The following is a 25,224-nucleotide window of genomic DNA, read 5'->3' on the forward strand; positions in this document are numbered from 1 at the left end:
GGTACTTAGTATTATACTCAAATGGTTTGTGTTTTTTTTGTCATACTTACTGACATGTTCCACATCTGCAAGAATCATCCCTTTTTTTGGGTGTATGGAACAAAAATTTAATCTAATCTAATCTATACATGCAGACAAAACACAACTGAAATGACTTTTCTGAGTTTTATTCATCATCTTAGGTAGATTCATGGCACACAACATCCCTGGGGTTGGTGATGCTTCAGGCTGTGGTTTACTGGGCTGTTTCCTTATTGGAAGTGCATCATCTTCACCATCACATTCCTTATCTTCTTAACACTCTTCCTCCTTTTGCCTTATCTTGTGAATGTGGAAATAGAGGTGTAGACCCAGTGCTACATTAAAGGGAAAAAATTGCCATATTTTTGAGAGGAAAAAAATGATTTTTATTTTGTAGTGTGTGTTATGTTAGCATATTGCAGCTACCGTAAATACATTCTACAGTAGTTCAAAATTACTACAGACAAGCAGAAATTATCTTTAGTTCTTGAAGCTGTGCTAACACTGCGATAAAAAGCTACCGGGAGCTTACAGAAATGAAAGCACAAGATGTAAAGTACATGCTACAGTCAGGCACAGCATGTTGGAATTAAAAACAAATAAATGTTGGATATAGTATGTGTGCCACATGAGGAATGTTGAGGATATATAGTAGTCTTATTGCTCACTTTCAAAAAGGCAGCATGGGGTACTGGTAGCACTTTTGTCTTACAGTTTACGCAATGAGACATACATCCGAGTGAAAAATATTGTGAACTGAGCTGTTTGACCACTGTAGCCAAGTTTTGACCTTACTTTAGCTTGGTATTGAGCTTGAACCAAAAGGAATTTTACAAACTGTGTTTCGTACATTTTATGACTGTGCGTGTCTCTTTCTGGTAACAGGTAATTTTTGTTCATCGGAAATTGCTTGTTTGAGAGATCTGTGAGGTTAAGACAAACTGTGTACTGTATGCCATGTGTACACTTGTTCACACCCCATCCTTGCAGTCTCTAGTGTGATTCAGTTTGTCTCCTTGGTTAACATACTCCGGTTAACAATGGTTATAGTTACTGAAGAGTCCTTGAAGTAATGGAAAGGCTACTCCTGCAGATAAAGGAGGATATGCTGAGTGCTGAATCTTGGGAGCCACAGCACCTTCCAAATTTTTGTGCAGTTCTATGCTCTTTATGGCACAATCATGGTGTCTTTGTTTGTACTGTAATTACTGTCCTTGGCAAAACACAAAAAACTTGGGAACACACACATTTCTCACATTTGTCATGCACGTACGTAACAATGTTTATGGGTTATGAACAACTGTTGAAGAAAGGATGAATTGAGTTTAATGTCCCATTCGTGACAAACCCACTAGGAACACAACCTTGAACTGGGGAAGGATATGGTGTAAAATCAGCTCTGGCGTCTCAGAAGATCTTTCTTGGCTTTCACCTTAAGCAATTTTGGGAATAAATGTACAACCCAAATATGGTCGTATGAGGATTTTAATCACCATCCTCCTGAATATTTGACCAGTATTTTACCATTGTGTCATCATGCTTGGTGCAGCTGTTGAAATAATCTTCAAAAATATGGCTTGCTTCTTGGATGAGTTGTGAAGGAGAACATGGTATTCAATTCTATATTGGCCGTGGCCTACATCCTGTAAATATTTAAAGAACTCCATGCTCACTAAGATATGCTGACCAAAAATTTTAATTTTCTGCCTGTTTCAGTTGCACAGGTCATTTCCAGATATCATAGAATGTCAAACCAGCATACTTTACAGACAATACTATGACGTCAAAAGTAATTTTTTTTTTTAAATTACTTTTAACTGCTGGGGAAAGGTCATATGACATCACGGCTGTGATAGTCTTACGATATTGGCCACAAGTTGCCCCACTGATCACAACTGGTCTTTTTTTATTAATTGGTGATGTGGGTACCTGCTTATATAGCGTAACATGCAGCATGTTAGCTTGTGAAAATAAGATGTGCACCAGGCCCAGACTGAATCTGCGTGGCTGATTAATGACTGCCTCAGTATCGTTTTGCACACTTGTTTTGTCAAATGTTGGGCTAGTCCATAAATTCTGCATTAGAGAATACAATTCACAAACAATTAAAATACCCAAATGCAGGCAGATCGTGCACAAGACTTCCGTCCCTTATGTTGATTGTGGTATCAGGAAGGACATCCACCCACAGAGTCAAATAATGAAATAAAACTTCACAATCTCTTTACTAGATGGGATAAATACCAGGGAAAAGAAAGAATGCTGTTGCTGTGGGTATCCTTTTCTCTTTTATTGTTGTCAGTATTTGCTCCTTTCGGTATCTTGCATAAATAAATGCCAATGAATGAAATGCAGTGCAGAGTGGGTATTAAGAAATGTACTCTGTAGGTATGTCAAATAAGAGCCTAAATAGGAAAACAATGAAATGGGTATCAAAATTAAAAGTATATTCATCTACGAAGGTGATATTTCCATTACCCAGTACAATCTGGCAAGCATCTTTCGTACTGAAACTTCTTGTCTAACCAAGAGTGTCCTGAACTGGTATTTGTACATAGGACTTGCCTTTCACCAGTAGTGCCCTTCAGTGACTCGAGCTACCTTTGTGCTACTTGTGACCTGCCTTCACAGCTTTATTTCTGCCAGTGCTTCTCTACTACCTTCTGAAGGTCACTGAAGCTCTGCTATATATTTCGTGGGACAAGTACTTCTGGAAGTGCAGACTGGTGGATGCTGTGGGAGCTTGCAAGAGAATCTTAGGAATAAATACGATGTTGAAACTTACTGGTGGATTAAAATTTTCTGCTGGACTGGGATTTGAATCTGGGCTCTTTGCTTTTTTGGGGATTTGCATGTAAAAGTCAAAAAGTCTCAGTTTGGAGTCCCAGCTGGGCAAGCAGGTTTAATCTGCCAGGCAGTGCACACCCGACTGCAGAGCAAAATCCATAACGGAAGCAATCCCCAAATCTGTGGCTAAGCTATATCCCTGCAGCAGCCCGTTTTGCAGGATTACTAGTTCCACAAAGTAGGCAAGGGGGACTGTACTGTCAGAACTACAGATGTGAACACGAGTTGCACCTGGGTAGCTCAGTTTGTTAAGAGCATGGCATGCAAAAGACAAGGTTCTGGGTTTCAAGCCCCAGTCTGGTACACAGTTTTATTGCAGCAATAAGTTTCATAACAGCATACAAGGCGATGCAGAACAGAAGGTCCATTCTGGAATGGAGGAGACTGTCGAAAAATGGTTCTTACTTAACACGTAACCATCAGACATTTGTCGTTTACAATCCCAGTGTCACACTTTGCATTTCACAGCAATGCCCGTGGTTTGTTGTTTCCCAATTCCTGGCAAGTGGTACATCCTGTAATGTAAATTTAACAGCCTGGAACAGGGGCTCAGAATCTGAAGATGGACTGTCTGACACTATGATCTTACTTTAGGAGGGTGGATGCTGTTCTGTGGACAATGACACATGGATAGGAGTTTCCATAGTGCCCTTAAGAACAGTTGTGTTAGGGAATGTGGAATTTTGATTAGATTTGTGGCTACTCAGAATGTCCCCAAAAACTCTCTTCAACTCCGGTACAAATTTGACGAAACTGCTGTCCTTTGTCGTCGGGGGCCTGTATTGCCAGGCCGGTACTGGGGATGTGTGCTGTTTGGCAGCTGCTTCCTGCTCCGATGCTGCTTCCTCCAGAATGGATCGAATCTTATCCTCTAACTGTGGCAGGACTGCTACAAAGTGTTTTGTGCTGTCTGTCGGTGTCCGATGTACTGGTGATAGTGCTGGATGGCTTGTCGTACTGAGTATCTTGGCCTCACTGTCCTCAAAGATGCTGCCGAGTGCCTCCTCGAGAGTCGGAAGTATGTGTTCCAAGTCCTCTTTGGTTTCAGTTGGTAGCCCCTTCAGAGTTTGCGACGGTCGCCTGCTATCTGTTGTTGTCGGATGTACTGGTTGTAGTGCTGGATTGCTGGTCGTGCCAGATATTTTGCTCTCACTGTTCTTCAAGATGCTGCTCAGAGTCTCCTCAAGAGTCAGAAGAATGTGTTTCAAGTCCTTTTCGGTGTGACTCGGAGGTACCCTCGGAGTTTTCAGCAGAGGCATGTGGACAGTACTCGGTGGTTGCAGCTCTGCCGATTCGTGCTTAGTGAGGACACCTTTTAGAGCCTCTTTTAGTTGTGGGAGGAAGTCTTGGAATTTGGCTGTGTCGCTAGTCGAGTCCACAGGCGGTTTCCGTGACACGAGGTCGACACTGGGAGGCTGCCTCGGTCGCTGCGTTGTCGATTGTCTTTGGACTTCGGTTTCATTCAAAATGCTTTTGAGCACCTCCGCCAGCTGCAGAACAAAAACAGGATGTAGTAAATTTTTCAGGAATGATAGTGGTGAAGTCGTTCTTGAATGCAAAATAGAAGATAATATATTAGTTGGGACCGGTTTGAATCTATACAGATCATCTTCAGACTGTAAGGCATCTCCAAAAATTTAACATAAATTTTCTTAGAAGGAAATCGGGAACTATTAAACACACAAACAATACTGAAAAGACAATATAAATGACAATAAAATCAAAATATTTATACCCTTTAGTAATCTGTGGAGGCACTGAGTGGACCGAACTGTATGCTAGAGTTATAAAGATGAAGCTTCACCTACCATCTAGCGCATGATCGCAGAAGTCTCCAGTGAGGAGAAACTCGATGGTAATGTAACGTACACTACCCTCCATATGTTTGGAAACATGTGTTATGTACTGCAGCAGAGCAAGATGGGAGTGATCTATTTGAGTTACTGGTTAGAACATAGAATAGTATGCTCAAGCAACGTGTAATAATGCTGCAGTTTCGTACCTACACATACATATTGATGTTGGTCAGAGTACATAGAATTAACTTCACTTGTTCTCTCAAACATGCCGTGTAACACCATCAGATGACAGGATTCCATAAGATACGTTATTTATATATCTGTTCAGTTATAGTTCTGTTTGTATGAAGATGCCATGAAAGAAGGTAACACATGCAGCGAAAGTAACTGAAAATGGACCCAAAGTGCCAAATTCCGTATGATTCATGGGTAAAGATCATCTATTTGCACCAAGACAGCAATTGTGTCTGACAAATATCAAAGAAATTGAAGATTTCCTACAGCAGATTTCTCAAGACCGTACACTTGCATAGAGATACAGGCTCATACAATGATCATCCTCATTTAGGAGCACCCAGGAAAATGTCATAATGCCAGGAAAAGTATTTGGTAGTGAACAGTAAATATAGACTGCAGAATGAAACACAATGTGGGATAGACCAATGAGTGAGTCACGAGTGGGATGACACCCAGCAGAAAACAAACTCCAGGGTTATGTAGCAGCAGCAAACCATTGTCGCACCATGTTAACAAGAACAAAAGGCTTTTTGGGGCTATGACACACCAACATTTAACAGCAGGGGATTGGGAAAGAATCTTATTCACTGATGAATCCAATTTCGAAATATTTGGAAGTAAATGCCAGCAATTAGTATACTGTTTACCAATGAATGCTTGAATTGTCAGTGTGTAATTCTAACTTTGAAGCATGGAGGGGGTGCTGTGATGGTATAGGGCATCTTTTCGAAGAAATAAAGTTGAAGATTTGGTGAAAGTACATGGAAAAATTAACCAAAAGGATTATCTTGTCATTTTCCAGTGACGTGCCAAAACATCTGATTTGCATCTGATAGGGAAAGGGTTTGTCTTGCAGCAAGATAATGATCCAAAAATCCTGGATTTCCCTTTAAGAAACTTTGTTATATTTTCAGAGGTGTGATACAGTGTGAAGGTGGTGTGTATAGATTGAAACTGGCTACCACTAATCAAATTATCTTCTATTTTATTATCAAGACTGAGTTTTCATTATCATTTTATTTATATAACTCTTATTCCAAATATGTTAACAAAAATTTTGATAATCAAGTTGATAAAACAGCGAAATGGCTGTAACATCACACAGTTTTAGATTTTCATTGCTAATATACATCATCGCTACAAGTTCCATTAGCCTCAGCAGAGTAGGGAGAATATCAGAATTGAAACAGAAATGAGGTAGAGGAACTTTTCATGCCCTTAAACTCAGAAAAAAATAATGAATACATCTAAACGCATGTAAGTGAAGCACTTAGCACGTACCTCCCAAGAGATTGACGCATCTGTCCTTACCCAGCTCTTGCAGTCCAGCAAATCCTCTTCAGTCCATGTGCTATTCATTCTCTTGGCTCTATGTCCTGACCGCATCATGTTTTGTGGAAGTAGTGTATATAGCTTTTCATAGTATTTATGTTCGATGTGTTTCATTCAAATGACTACACTGGGAATGTGTGTTAAAGGTATATGTGCAAAGGATTTGTTTTGCTGATGACACTACTGTTTGCATGTTGTGCAGGGGAATTTAACAAGTGGAAGAAAGTAATAAAGTGATATGTAGAACATCTAATGAACATGTCAAATAGATAATTGCAAAAATGAACAGTGAAGTTAGTTTTAATTCTCAGCAGAAAAAGGAACCATGAATGCTACTCACACAAAAAGACTAGGTATGCAGACATCTCACGAAAGCAAGCAAATTCATGGTTTGCTCTTTCTAGATATGGAAAAGGCTTTTGGCTGAGCACCATAAACAGTATCATGGCAAGCTCTCTGTAAACATCATGACCTGGAGTACCATACATGACTCATTACGGACATATACAGCAGTGTCCAAACTTCTGTCATAAGTCTTGTGGTGGTGGAAGGGGGGGGGGGGGGGGGTGTCAAAGGAGCTTTCATTCTATTGTGGTTGTCCATCAGGGAAGTATCTATAGTCCCTTATTCTTTAGTGTTGTAATGAATTTTCTATCTGCAAGGACATTTATAACTACCACTGTGAAATCTCGGAGCTAATGATGTAACCATTACATTTGATAACATACAGGAAATAGAAGAGAATCTCGAAGACTGGAGGAAGCCATTTGGAAAAAAAATATATGAAAAACAGAATAAAAGAAAAAATGGTCAAATGTTTTATGAAATGATTTATCTAAAATTAAGGAATAAAATACGTTAGAGAAACATATATCACACCTTTGAATGATACTTGAAATTATGCTCAGCATGTATTTTTTTTATTTTTTCATAAACTTGGGATGGCTACTGACTTTTAGCTTTAAGGAACAAATACAAAAAAAAATAATTAAAGTGAAAAGGACTCATTTTATTAAATGTTATTGATAATATCAAGTGGAGACGCGCATGCTGCAGTTCCACAGCACCTACACACAAGCCAGCACTGCTCAATGGTGTCCTTATGTCACTAACGAGCATTTTTGGGGATTCTTCATTTGCAGATGGCATATCAAAATGTATTTCAGAATAATAGGATGTTATCCCCAAAGGAAATGGACAAAAACTCATAGCTCCCACATTTTATGGTTCAAATGTCATGAAAAGCCAAAACAGCAGGAGTTCGAGCAAAAACAAAAGCAGTTTATAATATGCACATTTGGTTCACTGTTACGCACACCAACTTAATAATAAGAAATACAGTATTATACGAAACTCAAGAATGTGTTTCTCTAACATCCTGGTTACTTCAGTATACTTCTGAAGATAACCACAATGTGTGTCCACTCTCAAGAAGCATATGAACATCAGAATTCCCTGCGCATGTTCTACAAGGTGGAACTTCGACATGCAGAGCACAAATAGGGTTCATGAAAATCCTCGATCTTGAAAAAAGAGCCTTACTAATATTCAATAAACATCAAATGCAGATAAAACCATTGCAGAACAATAGGAATTTTAAAGTAGGCCTACCTGGTTGATGACAGTTTCAAGTTATGGTTAGAGCTTTTTCATAAGATTATGCCTCGTTGTGAAATAATTTACAAATAAATGCAATCTTGAGAAATTAGTTTGTGTAAAGTTAATGAATATATCACAATATTCAAAACTGCTACTTTAGAACTAAGAAGCTCGAAGTACTGTGAGAATCCTCATAAGCCACTCATGGTAGAATGTAAGAACCTGTGTGATTAAATATGTGTTGGCATAATGGACAGATATTCTTCCACTAAACACGTTGTAGTTGCTAAATTGTTCAACAAGAAATGCTTTGCTAGCTTTGAGAGTGAGTATCTGACACAAGAGACAGACTAGTAACCAGTGAAGTGAACCTCACGACTGACAAACGAGAGCATGAAACTGAATTAAAAGTATATTGTAGGTCTGATATTCTTGAATATTGTGAAGTAATTGAAGTGCTCAAACTTATAGTAAACAACAGAAAAAGGGAAATCAACACAATGTTCCTTAGTAAATTACAAAACTGCTAAAAATCCTCTTGACAGTTCCTAGAACTACAACGGAGGCAAATTCTGCTTCCCATCACTGAAAAGAATAAAAAGGTTTCTAAAAAGCACTATGAGTTCACGAAGTATAAATGCGGTTGCAGTGCTTTCAATGGAGAAAAATTTCCTCCGATGTCATCCAGAGATCATTGAGAAAATTATCGATCTTCTTGTGCCAATTAAAACAAGAAGAATGGATTTCCTTTGTAAATGAACAGATCAAGCTTGAACAGCAAAAAATTGGGTTAAAGTAAGTGCAAGATATTTGACTTTGTTCTTCTAGGATTTTATCAACATTGTGAATAAATGTAAAATCCAGGACTGAATGTAACAATATTATGAAAAGGATAGTTGCTACTCACCTTATAGTAGAGATGCTGAGTCGCAAAAAGCCACAACAAAAAGACTGTCTCCAAATAAGCTTTAAGCCAACAAGGTCTTTGTCAAAAATAAATATCTCTCTCTCTCTCTCTCTCTCTCTCTCTCTCTCTCTCTGTCACACACACACACACACACACACACACACACACACACACACACACACACACACACACACACACACACACACACGAGACCACAGAGTGTGGCAGATGAAGCCAGACTATGAACAGCAGCAGCTGCGCATGATGGAAGAAACAGCTGGGTGGGGTTAAGGAGGAGGCTGGGGTGGGGTTAAGGAGGAGGCTGGGGTGGGGAGGGGGAGGAATAGCAGGCTAGGTGTGGGGGTTGGTGAAGTGCTGCTGGGGAGTGTGCAGGGATGAGGTGGAGAGTGGTTAGGGCAGCTAGGTCCAGTTAGGATGTTTGACAGAACACGAGAGGTAGAGAGAGGAGGGGGGGGGGGCAGAAGCGCAAAAGGAGAGAAGTAAAAAGACTGGGTGCGTTGATTGAATAGAGGGCTGTGTAGTGCTGGAATGGAAACAGGGACAGGGCTGGATGAGTGAGGACAATGTTTATTTCCATTTACACAGTTTTTAAATCAAGCCTCAAAATTTTCTGGAGCAGCACCCTTGTTAATATTAGCTATGGGTCCGCCACTCCGAGGAGTGAAATTCTACCAGAAAAATAGCCTCCAGTACTCCTTAAAATTCTAAGTTAAACATTGAACTTTCAATTCTCAATCATCACCTTGTTTGGTGTACAAGATTTCATGCATCGAAAGGCACGTTATTTGTGTCTCTAACCTGTTTTATTTCTTCCACAAAATATTTTACTTTTTCAGTTTTATTTTATTTTCAAGTTTTGTTCAGAAAGCATGAAATATATAAATACTGATTGGTGTTCTATTATTATTAAGAGAATACACTCCTGGAAATTGAAATAAGAACACCGTGAATTCATTGTCCCAGGAAGGGGAAACTTTATTGACACATTCCTGGGGTCAGATGCATCACATGATCACACTGACAGAACCACAGGCACATAGACACAGGCAACAGAGCATGCACAATGTCGGCACTAGTACAGTGTATATCCACCTTTCGCAGCAATGCAGGCTGCTATTCTCCCATGGAGACGATCGTAGAGATGCTGGATGTAGTCCTGTGGAACGGCTTGCCATGCCATTTCCACCTGGCGCCTCAGTTGGACCAGCGTTCGTGCTGGACGTGCAGACCGCGTGAGACGACGCTTCATCCAGTCCCAAACATGATCAATGGGGGACAGATCCGGAGATCTTGCTGGCCAGGGTAGTTGACTTACACCTTCTAGAGCACGTTGGGTGGCACGGGATACATGCGGACGTGCATTGTCCTGTTGGAACAGCAAGTTCCCTTGCCGGTCTAGGAATGGTAGAACGATGGGTTCGATGACGGTTTGGATGTACCGTGCACTATGCAGTGTCCCCTCGACGATCACCAGTGGTGTACGGCCAGTGTAGGAGATCGCTCCCCACACCATGATGGCGGGTGTTGGCCCTGTGTGCCTCGGTCGTATGCAGTCCTGATTGTGGCGCTCACCTGCACGGCGCCAAACACGCATACGACCATCATTGGCACCAAGGCAGAAGCGACTCTCATCGCTGAAGACGACACGTCTCCATTCGTCCCTCCATTCACGCCTGTCGCGACACCACTGGAGGCGGGCTGCACGATGTTGGGGCGTGAGCGGAAGACGGCCTAACGGTGTGCGGGACCGTAGCCCAGCTTCGTGGAGACGGTTGCGAATGGTCCTCGCCGATACCCCAGGAGCAACAGTGTCCCTAATTTGCTGGGAAGTGGCGGTGCGGTCCCCTACGGCACTGCGTAGGATCCTACGGTCTTGGCGTGCATCCGTGCGTCGCTGCGGTCCGGTCCCAGGTCGACGGGCACGTGCACCTTCCGCCGACCACTGGCGACAACATCGATGTACTGTGGAGACCTCACGCCCCACGTGTTGAGCAATTCGGCGGTACGTCCACCCGGCCTCCCGCATGCCCACTATACGCCCTCGCTCAAAGTCCGTCAACTGCACATACGGTTCACGTCCACACTGTCGCGGCATGCTACCAGTGTTAAAGACTGCGATGGAGCTCCGTATGCCACGGCAAACTGGCTGACACTGACGGCGGCGGTGCACAAATGCTGCGCAGCTAGCGCCATTCGACGGCCAACACCGCGGTTCCTGGTGTGTCCGCTGTGCCGTGCGTGTGATCATTGCTTGTACAGCCCTCTCGCAGTGTCAGGAGCAAGTATGGTGGGTCTGACACACCGGTGTCAATGTGTTCTTTTTTCCATTTCCAGGAGTGTATAATGAAGAGAAAGTGGAAGAGTTTCAATTTATGCTGCAATTGGATATTTTTTAACACTTTGGCTATTTCAGTTTTCCCTCAAATCAATAATTAAGGTTTTCTTTATTATGCTGATTACTTACAAAACTTTTTTGTGCAAAAATAGACCTCACTCTGGCCAGTTTGATGGGCCATATGCCCATTTCCCAATCTTCATTTTGCTGTGAAAATTCAAACAGAAATCCATTGTGTAAATTCTAGTGAGCTGTGTTTTTACTCCGCTCAAAGATTTGAAAAACGTAATAGCTTGAGTGTAAGGAGTGAAATAAGAAAAGTTTTGACAATACATCAGTTAGATTCATTTTTATTGAAAAATGGTCCTTTCTCAAAAAAAATAACTTCACTCCATCAAATGGGATGAGTTGACTGGTTGTGGACTTTAAGTCTAAATATTTATAAAACCAATAAAATTAATATATTGGTTTTTCTTTCAGAGCATGTGTGTTGAGCTGTAGTAATAAAACATATGGTCTTTATCACTGTTTGCTGTAACAAATTTAAAAAAATTAAAATACTTATTGCATCTGTGAACTTCACCAACACTGTAATTTGACTGATAATCTGTTATGTAATAATTGTTTGTGACTTGGGTGACTTTTATTGAGGCACTGAGAACAATAAGGACCCAAATCACAGAAACAAAAGTTTTGGGAAAAACAGATGTTTGTGAAAATCAAATTTTGTAGACAACCGAGAAGTCTCATAGGCCTGAAATTTTTTTTAACAGACTCATCAACTACTGCGTATGAAAAAAATAATGTAACCACTTTGTTATGAAATATTAATTAATATTTAAGAATATATTTGTTATTAATGTTAATTAGCAAATTTTCCAGATATAGGCTACTGACCACAGTATCTTTTGACAGTTGCTAAGTTTGCAATTAATTAATGTGAAACTAAAATCAGAACATAAAGTACAGACAGAAAAACACTACACACACATTATGATGACCTATTCCAACCTTCATGGTCCTCACTATCATAATATTCATTAAGCACATGCTGTGGCTTGAGGTTCAGATAAAATTGCCGATATACCTCTAATTATGAAGCATTACTCTTGCTTACATGATGTAGATGCTAAATTATGTTGTCAACCATAAATAACAATTGAACAGGGCAGAACAACAACATTATGCTTCGTGCTTTGGGCCATATGGAAATGAATATCTGAGAAATTGGCGAGACAGCTTTTTTGTGGGTGTTAATATACACAGTGTGGGATTACAGATATAGATGAAGGAGGTTCACCATAAGAGCAACAAATTCCAGGAGCATGCGTACACGCTACAATCTTAAAATCAATGAAGGTCCTTATGGTTCTCAGCACCTCAGTTGTTCTGAAACTTATCAATAATTGAAAAATGGATCTGACATGATGACTAAATTTTAATACGAATTTCAGAGTAACATACAAAGAAAGGTTAAGAACAAGAAAATGCAATCACAAATTTGTTTTGTGAACATACACAAATAATGTGTTCACTTTACATTGAACCACGATGTGTTCGCTTCAAAATAAAATAATCTCCCCTTCTACCAATCATTGGGTTTGAGAATTTTTTTAAATCTCAAACCATTTTAACTTTTCGTCAGCTTAACGCCATCTGACAGTAGCTATCTGGTTCACAGTGTTTGCCAGTGTCACTCTAACATTTCACAACTGTGCCTACTGTTTGTTTGGTGCAAATTTTGGGTATTGAGCACATCCTGCAAGATAGGTTTAACTGCCTGGAAGAGAAGCTCCTTATCTGAAGACAGACTGATTGCACTGTGGAACATGTAAGTAACTACGAGGTCATCTTGGGAGAACAGTCACTGTTCTGTGGGTTCTGACACAGAAAAGATAGGCGTTTTTGTAGTGCTCATAGCATCAGTTGTGTAAGGGAATGTGGCACTATGATTGGATTTATGGGCATGCAAAATATCCCTGAACATTCACTCCTACTCTGGCAGGAAGTTATCGAAACTGTAATCCTTTTTTTTCGGTGGTCTGTGGTGCCAGACAAATGGTGGAGAAGTTTGCTGTTGAGCAGTTGCTTCCTGCTCCAACAGAGTTTTCTCCAGAATGGGTCGGATGGTGTCCTCTGGCTGGGGCCGGACTGCTGAAAAGTGTTGTCTTTTGTCTGTTGTGGTCGGAGATAAAGGTGGTAACAATGGCCGGCTTGTCGTGGTAGGTACTTTGACCACACTGTCCTTCAAGATGGTGCCAAGTGCCTCCTCGAGAGCTGGAAGGATGTGTTTCAAGTCCTCTTTGGCACTAGTCAGCGGCACCTCTGTTGTCTGCAGCAGTTGTTTGCTGTCGGTTGTTGCTTGATGTGCTGATGGTAGCACTGACTGATTGGTTGTGCTAGATATTCCAGCCTCACTATCCTTCAGGATGCTGCCGACTGCCTCCTCAAGAGCTAGAAGAATGTGTTTGAAGTCATCTTCGGCATGAGTCGGTGGCACCTTTGTCGTTTGTGGTGGTTGTTTGATGTCTGTAATTGTTGGACTTGCCGATGGTATCACTGACCGACTGGTTGTGGTAGGTACCTTGACGTCACTGTCTTTCAAGATGCTGCCGAGTGCCTCCTCGAGAGTCGGAAGAATGTGTTTCAAATCCTCATCGGCATCAGTCGGTGGCACCTTCGTTGTTTGCAGCGGTTGCTTGCTGTCTGTCATTGTTGGACGTGCTGGTGGTATCACAGAGTGACCGGTTGTGGTAGGTACTTTAGCCTCACTGTCCTTCAAAATGCCACCGAGTACCTGCTCGAGAGATGGAAGAATGTGTTTCAAGTCCTCTGCAGCATCAGTCAGTGGCACCTCCGTCGTGTGCGGCGGTTGCCTGCTGTCCGTCATTGTCGGATGTAATGGTGGTAGTACCGGCCGGTTGGTCGAGGTAAGTACCTCAGCCTCACTGTCTTCCAAAATACAGCCAAGTGTCTCCTCGAGAGTCGGAAGAATGTGTTTCAAGTCCTCTTCAGCATCATTCGCAGGCACCTTTGCAGTTTGCAGCGGAGGCAGGTGGACGGTAGCATTGAGTTCCGGCTGTCGTGGTTTGAGCTTGAGGACACTCTTCATATCGTCTTCTAGTTGCGGGCGGAACCCGTGGATTTCGGGTGGTTTGCCAGTTGACATGACGTCGACTCTGGGAGGCTGCCTCGGTTGCTGCGTCCTCGATTTTCCTTGGTCTTCGGACTCGCTCAGAATGCTTTTGAGCAGCTCTGCCAGCTGCAGAATAAAAACAGGATGTAGGAAAATTTTCAGGAGTGAATTTTGGCTGAATTTGATTTTAATAAAACATGTCACATAATTTCAGATTTTCATTGTTAGTACACATCAGTGCTACAGGTTCTATTAGACTCCAGCAGGATAGTGAGAAACACAGAATTGAAAAAATGGTTCAAAAATGGCTCTGAGCACTATGGGAATTAACATCTGAGGTCATCAGTCCCCTAGACTTAGAACTACCTAAACCTAACTAACCTAAGGACATCACACACATCCATGCCCGAGGAAGGATTCAAACCTGTGACCGTAGCAGCAGCATGGTTCCAGACTGAAGCGCCTAGAACGCAGAATTGAAAGAGAAATCAGGATGAGTTATCAGTTTAGTCATTCTCAGCAGTCCTAGAGGAACCTCTCGTGTCCTTAAACCGAGAAAAAAATTATGACCATATCTTAGTCATCATTACTGAACCACTTACCACTTACCTCCCTGTCATCCTGGTCTGTACTCAGCTCTCGCAATCCAGCAAACAACTTCTTCAGTCCATGTACCAATCATTGTCTTGACAGTTATGTCCTGATCACCTCACTCTTTGTGGAAGTACTGTATTGAGCTTTTAATAGCATTTATGTTGCATTGGTGCATTGGAATGTTTGTTAATGGAACGTATGTGCACAACTTTCCTGACGATAGTGTACTGTTTGCGTTTCGTGCAGAGGAGTTAAACAACGAATGGAAGAACGTAATAAAGCAATATGTACAATGTCTAATGAACACACCGAAAAGATAATAGCAGAAATGAATGATGTAGTCAGTTTGAATTCACAGGAGGCAAGGAAACCACTGATGCTATTCGTGCAGTAAGGCAGGAATTTAGGAGCCTCGAGAAAACAAGCAAAATGTTTGGTCGTACTTTATAGATCTAGAAAAGGCATAAGAACAATTATATGGCGAGTTCTACGTGCTATGGAAGATTCACTAGCAAAAGCTCCAAATGTGGGTATCAATGAAATTTTTTGCGAAATGTAACAAGGATTAGTTGTTAAAACATTTGAATAATTTTATTTTAAAAAGATCTCCATTTAGCACCAATACCTTTTTGCTTTCGGTGGAATTAGTCCTTAAAGAAATTATGCCACTCTTCCTGATGCACGTCAGAAACCTGGTTTTCACAATGTTCCACTGGTTCACCTGATTATGAAAAAGTTTTTCCAGGAATTTTGTTTTTAACTTTGGGGAACACCAATAATCACAAGGTGCTACACTATTTGATCAAAAGTATCCGGACACCCCAAAAATATACGTTTTCATATCAGGTGCATTGTGCTGCCACCTACTGCCAGGTAGCTCCATATCAGCGACCTCAGTAATCATTAGACATCGTCAAGAGAGCAGAATGGGGCACTCTGTGGAACTCACGGACTTCGAACGTCGTCAGATGATCGGGTGTCACTTGCATCATACTTCTGTACACGACATATCCACACTCCTAAACATCCCTAGGTCCACTGTTTCCAATGTGGTAGTGAAGGGACACGTTCAGCATAAAAGCGTACAGGCTAACCTCGCCTGCTGACTGACAGAGAACGCCGACAGTTGAAGAGGGTCGTAATGTGTAATGGGCAGATATCTATCCAGACCATCAAACAGGAATTCCAAGCTGCTTCAGGATCCACTGTAGGTACTATGACAGTTAGCAGGAGGTGAGAAAACATGGATTTCATGGTCGAGCGGCTGCTCATAAGCCACACATCACGCCGATAAATGCCAAACGACGCCTCGCTTGATGTAATGAGTGTAAACATTGTACAATCGAACAGTGGAAAAACGTTGTGTGGGGTGACGAATCACGGCACACAATGTGGCGATTCGATGGCAGGGTGTGGGTATGGCGAATGCCCGGTGAATGTCATCTGCCAGTGTGTGTAGTGTCAACAGTAATATTCGGAGGGGGTGGTGTTATGGTGTGGTCGTGTTTTCATGGTGGGGGCTTGCACCCATTGTGTTTCGCGTGGTACATTCACAGCACAGGCCTACATTGATGGTTTAAGCACCTTCTTGTTCCCACTGTTGACGAGCAGTTTGGGGATGGCGGTTGCATCTTTCAACACGATTGAGCACCTGTTCATAACGCACGGCCTGTGGCGGAGTGGTTACACGACAATAACATCCCTGTAATGGACTGGCCTGCACAGAGTCCTGACCTTAATCCTATAGAACACCTTTGGGATGTTTTGGAACGCCGACGTCATTCCAGGCCTCACCGATAGCAGCGGATAGGCACTTGGTGTAGGGAGTGGCAACTGACCCTTAACATAGACAAATGTAATGTATTGCGAATACATAGAAAGAAGGATCCTTTATTGTATGATTATATGATAGCGGAACAAACACTGGTAGCAGTTACTTCTGTAAAATATCTGGGAGTATGCGTGTGGAACGATTTGAAGTGGAATGATCATATAAAATTAATTGTTGGTAAGGCGGGTACAAGGTTGAGATTCATTGGGAGAGTCCTTAGAAAATGTAGTCCATCAACAAAGGAGGTGGCTTACAAAACACTCGTTCGACCTATACTCGAGTATTGCTCATCAGTGTGGGATCCGTACCAGATCGGGTTGACGGAGGAGATAGAGAAGATCCAAAAGAGCGGCGCGTTTCGTCACAGGGTTATTTGGTAATCGTGATAGCGTTACGGAGATGTTTAGTAAACTCAAGTGGCAGACTCTGCAAGAGAGGCGCTCTGCATCGCTGTGTAGCTTGCTCTACAGGTTTCGAGAGGGTGCGTTTCTGGATGAGGTATCGAATATATTGCTTCCCCCTACTTATACCTCCCGAGGAGATCACGAATGTAAAATTAGAGAGATTCGAGTGCGCACGGAGGCTTTCAGTCGTTCTTCCCGCGAACCATACGCGACTGGAACAGAAAAGGGAGGTAATGACAGTGGCACGTAAAGTGCCCTCCGCCACACACCGTTGGGTGGCTTGCGGAGTATAAATGTAGATGTAGATGTAGACCGACATCGATTCCTCTCCTCAGTGCAGAATCGATTCCTCTCCTCAGTGCAGAACTCCATGAAGAATGGGCTGCCATTCCCCAAGAAACTTTCCAGCACCTGATTGAACGTATGCCTCTGAGAGTGTTCAATAATGTTCATGTGTGTGTGAAATCTTATGGGACTTAATTGCTAAGGTCATCAGTCTCTAAGCTTACACATTACGTAACCTAAATTATCCTAAGGACAAACACACACAGCCATGCCGAAGGGAGGACTCGAACCTCCGCCGGGACCAGCTGCACAGTCCATGACTGCAGCGCCTTGGACCGCTTGGCTAATCCCGCGCTGCCTGTGAGAGTGGAAGCTGTCATCAAGTCTAAGTGTGGATCAACACCATACTGAATTCCAACTTTAACCTATGGAGGGCGCCACAAACTTATAAGTCATTTTCGGCCAGGTGTCGACATACTTTTGATCACATAGTATAGGTCAGGGCTTTATGGTAGAAGGACCATGGTGCTGACCTTTAGGGCATCTAGATACTCAGCTGTCGGTTTTGCTGTATGGCACGATGCGTTGCTGTTATGGGAAGTTGTTTTTCGTCGTACCCATATTGCAAAAACTTTTTTCAAAAATTAGTGGTAAACCGACATGTGTGCACCAATCGGCAGTAATTGTACATCTGTCTTCAAATGCTGTAGCAGTATATTAGAGAAAAAAACTAGCATCCATCTTCTTGCTAGTACTGCAGATTAGTCACATTTTTGTAACCTTAGGATCTCTTTGAAAGACCATTTGAGCCTATTGACTTTTCTTTTTAGGATAACAGTAACATTCAGCATAGTAGCGATTTCCAAACCAAATTTTTAATGCCGCTTTTTCTCCAGGGTTTTTCAGCACCAATCAGTGCGTCGTTGTTTTTCATCAGGAATAGGTTTACATGGAATCCATCGACAACAAAGATTACTCGCATCTAATAGTTGATGTAAAATGGTCTGGATCTGACTCATACCAATGCCCAATGTCGCCCGAATAAATTCGTGACATGTCCGTCGATCTCAGTCAAGCATTGCTAGAACAGCGGCAATATTTTCATCAGTAATAGCAGTTCTTGGGTGTTCTTCATGAAATTCACCACTAAGAAAAACCTGTCTCTTTTGAGTCTCTGTACCAATTCTAAATTTTGCGTCAGATGGGGCTTCTTTGGCAAATGCATTTTTAATCCGGTATTCACAATGGTTAGGCGTTAAAATCTCAAAAAGTCAGCCCAGAAATGTTCGCTAGCCAGATTCATTTTTCGGCGCACACAAAACTTTTTAAGTGATGATGACTAAAGAACTATTAGAGCAAATCGAACAAACTATACGGCAATCATCTCGCAAAAACTTAGAAAGCAGCTGCCTAATATAAACAAATGAAATATTGAAACACCAAAAATACAAAGCATTACCATGCCTAAACCGTTGGCATTCAAAACAGCTTCCATTCGATTCAGGATGGATGAATGTAGGTCCGGCGTGGTTTTCAAGGGAATCTTACACCGTACTTCCTGCAAAATAGCCTGCTGTGAAAAATTCAGTCTCTGTGCGCTGTGGAATAAATGTGTATTCAATATATTAACATCTTCAATTGTTTTTGTTGTTCGAGTTTTAATCAGCTGCAATACACAGCTTACAATTCGTTTACTTGTACACAAATAGAGGAAATATAGGGTAGGCTATCCATGAGGTTCCACCATCATTTCAAAAATCATTACTTGGAAACTAAACTGACGGAAAGAATCCAAGAAGGAGATGTGCGACACGAATGAGGGTTGGTAGGCGTGTTTCTACATTTGAAAGATGATGTCTATCGAAATTTCGCACCAGCCGCATAAGAATGGCGCCAGTAGTGCCACCATGAGGAAATGAATCAGGTTTACTTTAAATACGTGCTGTAACGGTCGTGAGGGTTAGTGACCTCTGAGGTTGGGCATGGTGAGCTGATGTTGGTCAAGAATGCCTCTATGGCGACAAAGACGCCATTATCAACACCTCACTGACAAGGGGAAGGCCTCAGACGCGGCCAACCGATTCGGGTCAAATTTGGCAGGTCGCTTGTGTACAACCTAAAACGTAGGAATCTAAGATATTTTGTGTCAACACCTCCGCAATTTTGAGAAAATCTCCCGTAAAGTTTATGACGAGCAATCGACTCAAAATTGGCGGGATCGATAGATAATTGTAAATAGAGCATTTTTCATCATCAGGTATGAGGTGTGAAAACGCATACTTTACTTTTACTTCAAGGGGTATAGCGACATAGTTCAATCGTTTAGTAACCGGTTCATAATACTCATCGGGAACAGATGAAGCACATATTCCCAGTGACGTGGAGATTTCCAAAGTGTTATGACCATTTTACGATTCACCAGTCGGGATATCTTCCACTGAATCACCTGCTTCGTCTTCATGGTACAGTACTTCAGTATCAACAAAAGTCACTTCGTTCGTCAGCTCCAAAAATCGCTCTACGATAGCCGCTCCTATCAATCTGTCACGTCGAGAAACAGAACCATCAGCTTCCGGTAGTGCATTGATAATGCATCTGTCTTGCAACACTTTTACAAACCAAAACACAGCGTTGGTAACTTCCCGCTTGCCATCGTCTGTGACAGGCTCCCAACTATACAGGGTGATTCAAAAAGAATACCACAACTTTAAAAATGTGTAATTAATGAAAGAAACATAATATAACCTTCTGTTATACATCATTACAAAGAGTATTTAAAAAGTTTTTTTTTTCACTCAAAAACAAGTTCAGAGATGTTCAATATGGCTCCCTCCAGACACACGAGCAATATCAACCCGATACTCCAACTCGTTCCACACTCTCTGTAGCATATCAGGCGTAACACTTTGGATAGCTGCTGTTATTTCTCGTTTCAAATCATCAATGGTGGCTGGGAGAGGTGGGCGAAACACCATATCCTTAACATACCCCCATAAGAAAAAATCGCAGGGGGTAAGATCAGGGCTTCTTGGAGGCCAGTGATGAAGTGCTCTGTCACGGGCTGCCTGGCGGCCGATCCATCGCCTCGGGTAGTTGACGTTCAGGTAGTTACGGACAGATAAGTGCCAATGTGGTGGCGCTCCATCCTGCTGAAATATGAATTGTTGTGCTTCTTGTTCGAGCTGAGGGAACAGCCAATTCTCTAACATCTCCAGATACTGTAGTCCAGTTACAGTAGCACCTTCGAAGAAAAAGGGACCAAAAACTTTATTGGCTGAAATGGCGAACAAATGTACAACTAAATGAAACTTTATAGCTCCCTTAATTCGCCGACAGATAGTGCTTAGCTCTGCCTTTTGTCGTTGCAGAGTTTTAAATTCCTAAAGTTGTGGTATTCTTTTTGAATCACCCTGTATAATACAGCGCTAGTCGAAGGGTGTACATCCTCCATTATTCAGATTATGCACCTGAAAGATGCGACACAACAAACGAAAACTAGTTACTACGGCATAAACAGACAAGTTAATTACTACCTACAAGATACAGTACTCGTCATATGTTACTTACGGAAGAACACTGTATTCATTCATTAAACGTATTTCATTCGGTGCATTAACGATGGAAAAGTGACTACATGTATCCGCGAGGTTCGCGGCAGCCTAATGACGGAAAACAACTACTTCCGTTTCACTTCTAAAAGGTTCGTCCTGGACACCTTCACTCTTCCAGGTCCACAACTATGATATGACGAATAGGCAACCGGGACAACATAACTCTCCCCGCGTGCATTCTGTCCCGTGCCTCGGTGTAAACAAGCGTCGCACGGATGGCTATCTGTGATCCCTCGTGAGGAATTCGCAACACTCTTATTCGGAGTTGTTTTCATGTGACAAGGGTTAAAAGTTTAATACTTTACTAACTCACGGCGTTTAGGAAACTAGTTTGCCTACCTTATTATTATCATTCCTTATTGATTTACTTACCTTGTTAACCATCCTATCCCTATCAATTGAGATATGGAAAAATAAAAACCAAAAGAATAACAACCGCTAGGTTTCTTCGAACCCGGGTTTTCCGATTCCCAGCCAGTTACCTTGGCCGTTGAGCTATCGGCGCTGTCGGTGAAAATCGTTTACCACGTAGGTACAGAAGCGGCAGTTGTAAATGTATCTTCCCTCGATTTCTGGAAAAGTTTGCGTTTGCGGACCCCATACATGATGATGATGAAAAATGCTGTATTTACAATTATCTATCGATCCCTCCAATTTTGAGTCGATTGCTCGTCATAACCTTTAGGAGTGATTTTCTCAAAATTGCGGGGGTGTTGGCCCAAAATTTCTTAGAGTCCTTCGTTTTAGGTTGTACACAAGCGACCCGCCAAATTTGAGCCGAATCGGTTGGCCGTGTCTGAGGCCTTCCCCTTGTGAGTTTGAACGAGGACGTGTAATAGGGTTAGAAGAAGTTGGATGTTCCTTCTGCGATATTGCAGAAAGACGTGGCAGGAATATAGGCACTGTACGTGATTGCTGGCAGCAGTGATTACGGGCTCCGGACGGCCACGTGGCACTGCATGCCTCTGGCGAATTCGACCAGTTGGCACCACAGTGACACAACCAACTGTTACAAACTGGTTACTTCAAGGACAGCTCCGAGCCAGACGCCCTGTAGCGTGCATTCCACTGACCCCAAACCACCGCCATTTGCGATTTCAGTAGTATGAAGCGAGAGCTGTTTGGAGAGCAGCGTGGAGGTCTGTTGTGTTTGCTGATGAAAGCCGGTTCTGTCTCGGAGCCAATGATGGCCGTGTGTTGGCTAGAAGAAGGCCAGTTAAGCGGCCTGCAACTTGCTTGACACACTGGAGCCACGCCTGGAGTCACGGTCTGGGGTAGGATTTCATACAACAGCAGGACCACTCTCGTGGTTATCCCACGCAGCCTGACTGCAAATTTGTGCGTCCATCTCGCGATTCGACCTGTTGTGTCGCCACTCATGAACAGCATTCCAGGGGATGTTTTCCAACAGGATAACGCTCACCCGTATTCCGCTGTTGTAGTCATGTTTCCTTGGCCTGTTCGATCACCAGGCCTGTCTCCAGTCGAGCATACATGAGACATCATCAGACTACAACTCCAGCAGCAGTAACCTTCCCTGTGATAGTCGACCGAGTGGAGCAGGCGTGGAACACCATCCCAAAAAGTGACATCCGGCACCTGTACAACACAACACATGCACGTTCGCATGCTTGCATCCAACCTTTTGGCGGTTTACCCTGGTTATTAATGTACCAGCATTTCATATTTGCAATGCCTTATCTCGGACTTAACTTTGATCTTCCTAAGTTAATCACTAACATACGAGGTCTATCCACAAAGTACATTACGTTTTGGAATTAAAAATAAATAAAGTATTGGAAATTTTTTTTATTATATACAGATGAAAGCCACATTTAAATACTACTTTTCTACATAGTTGCCATTTAAATTAAGGCACTTACCGTAGCGATGGACGAGCTTGGAAATTCCTTCGTCGTAAAATTCGGCCGCCTGCGCCTTCAACCACGTGGCGACTGTCTTTTGGGACAGAAAAGGTGTGATTTTTGTGGATTTCCTGGAAAGAGGCACTACAATAAACTCTCAAAGGTATTGCCAAACTCTGCACAACCTCAGAGAGCAATACAAAACAAGCGCAGGGGTAAGTTGGGCTCAAAGATCTTGCCGATTCACGACAACGCCCGGGCCCACACGGCAAATGCCACTCGTGAAGTTCTCGAATCTCTTAAGTGGGAGTTGTTTCCTCAACCGCCGTACATTCCCGACCTGGCACCGAACGACTTCCACTTATTCCCAGCAATGAAGAAGTGGTTGGCTATGCAGCGTTTTGATGACGACGCACAGCTTCAAGAAGAGGTAACCACGTGGTAGAAGGCGCAGGCGGCCGAATTTTACGACGAAGGAATTTCCAAATTCGTCCATCGCTACGATAAGTGCCTTAATTTAAATGGCAACTATGTAGAAAAGTAGTATTTAAGTGTGGCTTTCATCTGTATATAATAAAAAATTTTCCAATACTTTATTTATTGTTAATTCCACAACGTAATGCACTTTGTGGATAGCCCTCTTATGTTACCTAGACAGAAGTATTCTCGAAATTTCATCGCTCTGCATTAATAATTTTTTGCTGTTGCAATTTTTTTCCACCAGTTTATTAGAGACAGGCCAACGGCCTTGCCGCATTGGTAATGCCGGTTCCCATCAGATCACCAAAGTTAAGCACTGTCGGGCTGGGCTAGCACTTGGATGGGTGACCATCACGTCTGCCGAGAGCTGTTGGCAAGCGTGGTGCTCTCAGCCCTTGTGAGGCAAACTGATGAGGTACTTGACTGGGAAGCAGTGGCTCCGGCCTCGGAAACTGACATAAGGCCGGGAGGGCAGTGTGCTGACCAGATGCCCCTCCATATCCGCATCGGGTGACGTCTGTGGTCTGAGGATGACACGGCGGCCGGTCGGTACCGTTGGGCCTTCATGGCATGTTCGGGTAGAGTTTAGTTTATTAGAGACAGGGAATGTGGGTCTGTTGGAAAAAGTTTGGCAGCTTTCAAACTTTTTCCTTTGTCCTTTCCTTCCGATTTGTCTTGGACGATTTGTCTTGGAATGCGCTAAAATGGTGACAAATCAGGAGAAGGCGCAGTGTATGACAACGGTCCTGTGAAAGTATCGGCGACAGTGTGGGAGGGCACCACCAGCAAAACCAAGTACAGTGAGATGGTTCAAGAAAGACAGGCACTGTCAAATACTTTCTTCGAAGTGGACGTCCCCTTGTGTCTCAATAATGTGTTGACAGGGCGAAGCTGCATTCCAGTGCAACTCCCCAAGTCAATTCATTGCAGGAAGCAGGATCAACTCTCCATAAAGTGCTACACAAGCGGTTACGCCTTTATGCGTACAAAAGTGCAATTGGTCGAAGCATTACAGCCACACGATCGTCCTCTGCACTATGCATTCACGCGTTCCATGCTGGCTTCCATAAGGCTGACAGTGAGATGAAGCAACAGCGTTCCACATTTCTGGACATGTGGACGCCAAAACGTTAGCATTTCGAGCTCCAAAAACCCACAGGACACGCGTGAACACATCCGTGGTAGCCTGAACGGGACATAACGCGAAATGTTTACCTGTATACTGTCAAACTGTTCCTGCTACCACAGATCGAAGCGGTGCAGCCATCCACCATCTACCAGCATGACGATGCAGCGCGACATTGGAGTTTGGGCCTGCAGAATGTGCTGAACGACATATTTCTTTCCTGACGAGAACACGACAAGTGCCATCACCCGATTTCCCAGAAACTTCGCTCAGTCGAAGAGGGCTCAAAATAAGCGAACACCTGCTTTAGGTTATCCGTAGGTATTCGACCGGAATTGAGAAAACGACGGTTAAAGTTTTCGAGATACTTTATATGCCTTTCATGGAGCAAACAGTCCAGCCAAATCAGTGCCCAGTGCCACAGTGGGTTGAGTCGCAGATTTACACTTCTGCGCCCCGTGTTCGAAACCCGATTATCATTTTAATTTTGTTTTTCATTTATCTACACATATGTCTGGTGAATGAGGAAAAAAAAAATGAATGGAAAAATTAATTGAAGTTGTTTTTCGGTGGAATTTCTCTGGTGTAACGTGATTCATAATCAACTGCAAGCGCCAGTTACCAGAAAAGTGAATCGTTATGCGTGGTTTGTCGCCAAATTGTTGCCAACGCATGAAGTCTTAAGCAATGTCAACGACGATTCCTTCCCGAGTGAGATTCATACGAAGAAATGTCACTGTGGCAAACCTGTGTTCACTCAATGCTCGTGGTGTTCGGAATTTCTATGTTTCGAA

The 25,224-nt window shown here is 42.7% G+C and overlaps 1 protein-coding gene and 1 pseudogene across 1 annotated transcript in view; one reads left to right on the forward strand and one right to left on the reverse strand.

Moving 5' to 3' along the window:
• The first annotated feature begins 7,674 nt into the window (after positions 1–7,674).
• LOC126424721 (uncharacterized) lies at positions 7,675–8,594 on the forward strand (annotated as a pseudogene).
• Positions 8,595–12,518: 3,924 nt separating this feature from the next.
• The window catches only part of LOC126425285 (uncharacterized), a 75,042-nt gene continuing 62,336 nt past the window's right edge, over positions 12,519–25,224 (reverse strand). Inside the window, exon 3 of the mRNA XM_050088257.1 lies at positions 12,519–14,360. Coding sequence (XP_049944214.1) covers positions 13,092–14,360 — 1,269 coding nt within the window. The 3' untranslated portion in view covers positions 12,519–13,091. The remainder of the gene's footprint in view (positions 14,361–25,224) is intronic.

This window comes from Schistocerca serialis, chromosome 10, assembly GCF_023864345.2.
Source record: "Schistocerca serialis cubense isolate TAMUIC-IGC-003099 chromosome 10, iqSchSeri2.2, whole genome shotgun sequence".
NCBI classification, from domain to species: Eukaryota; Metazoa; Arthropoda; class Insecta; order Orthoptera; family Acrididae; genus Schistocerca; species Schistocerca serialis.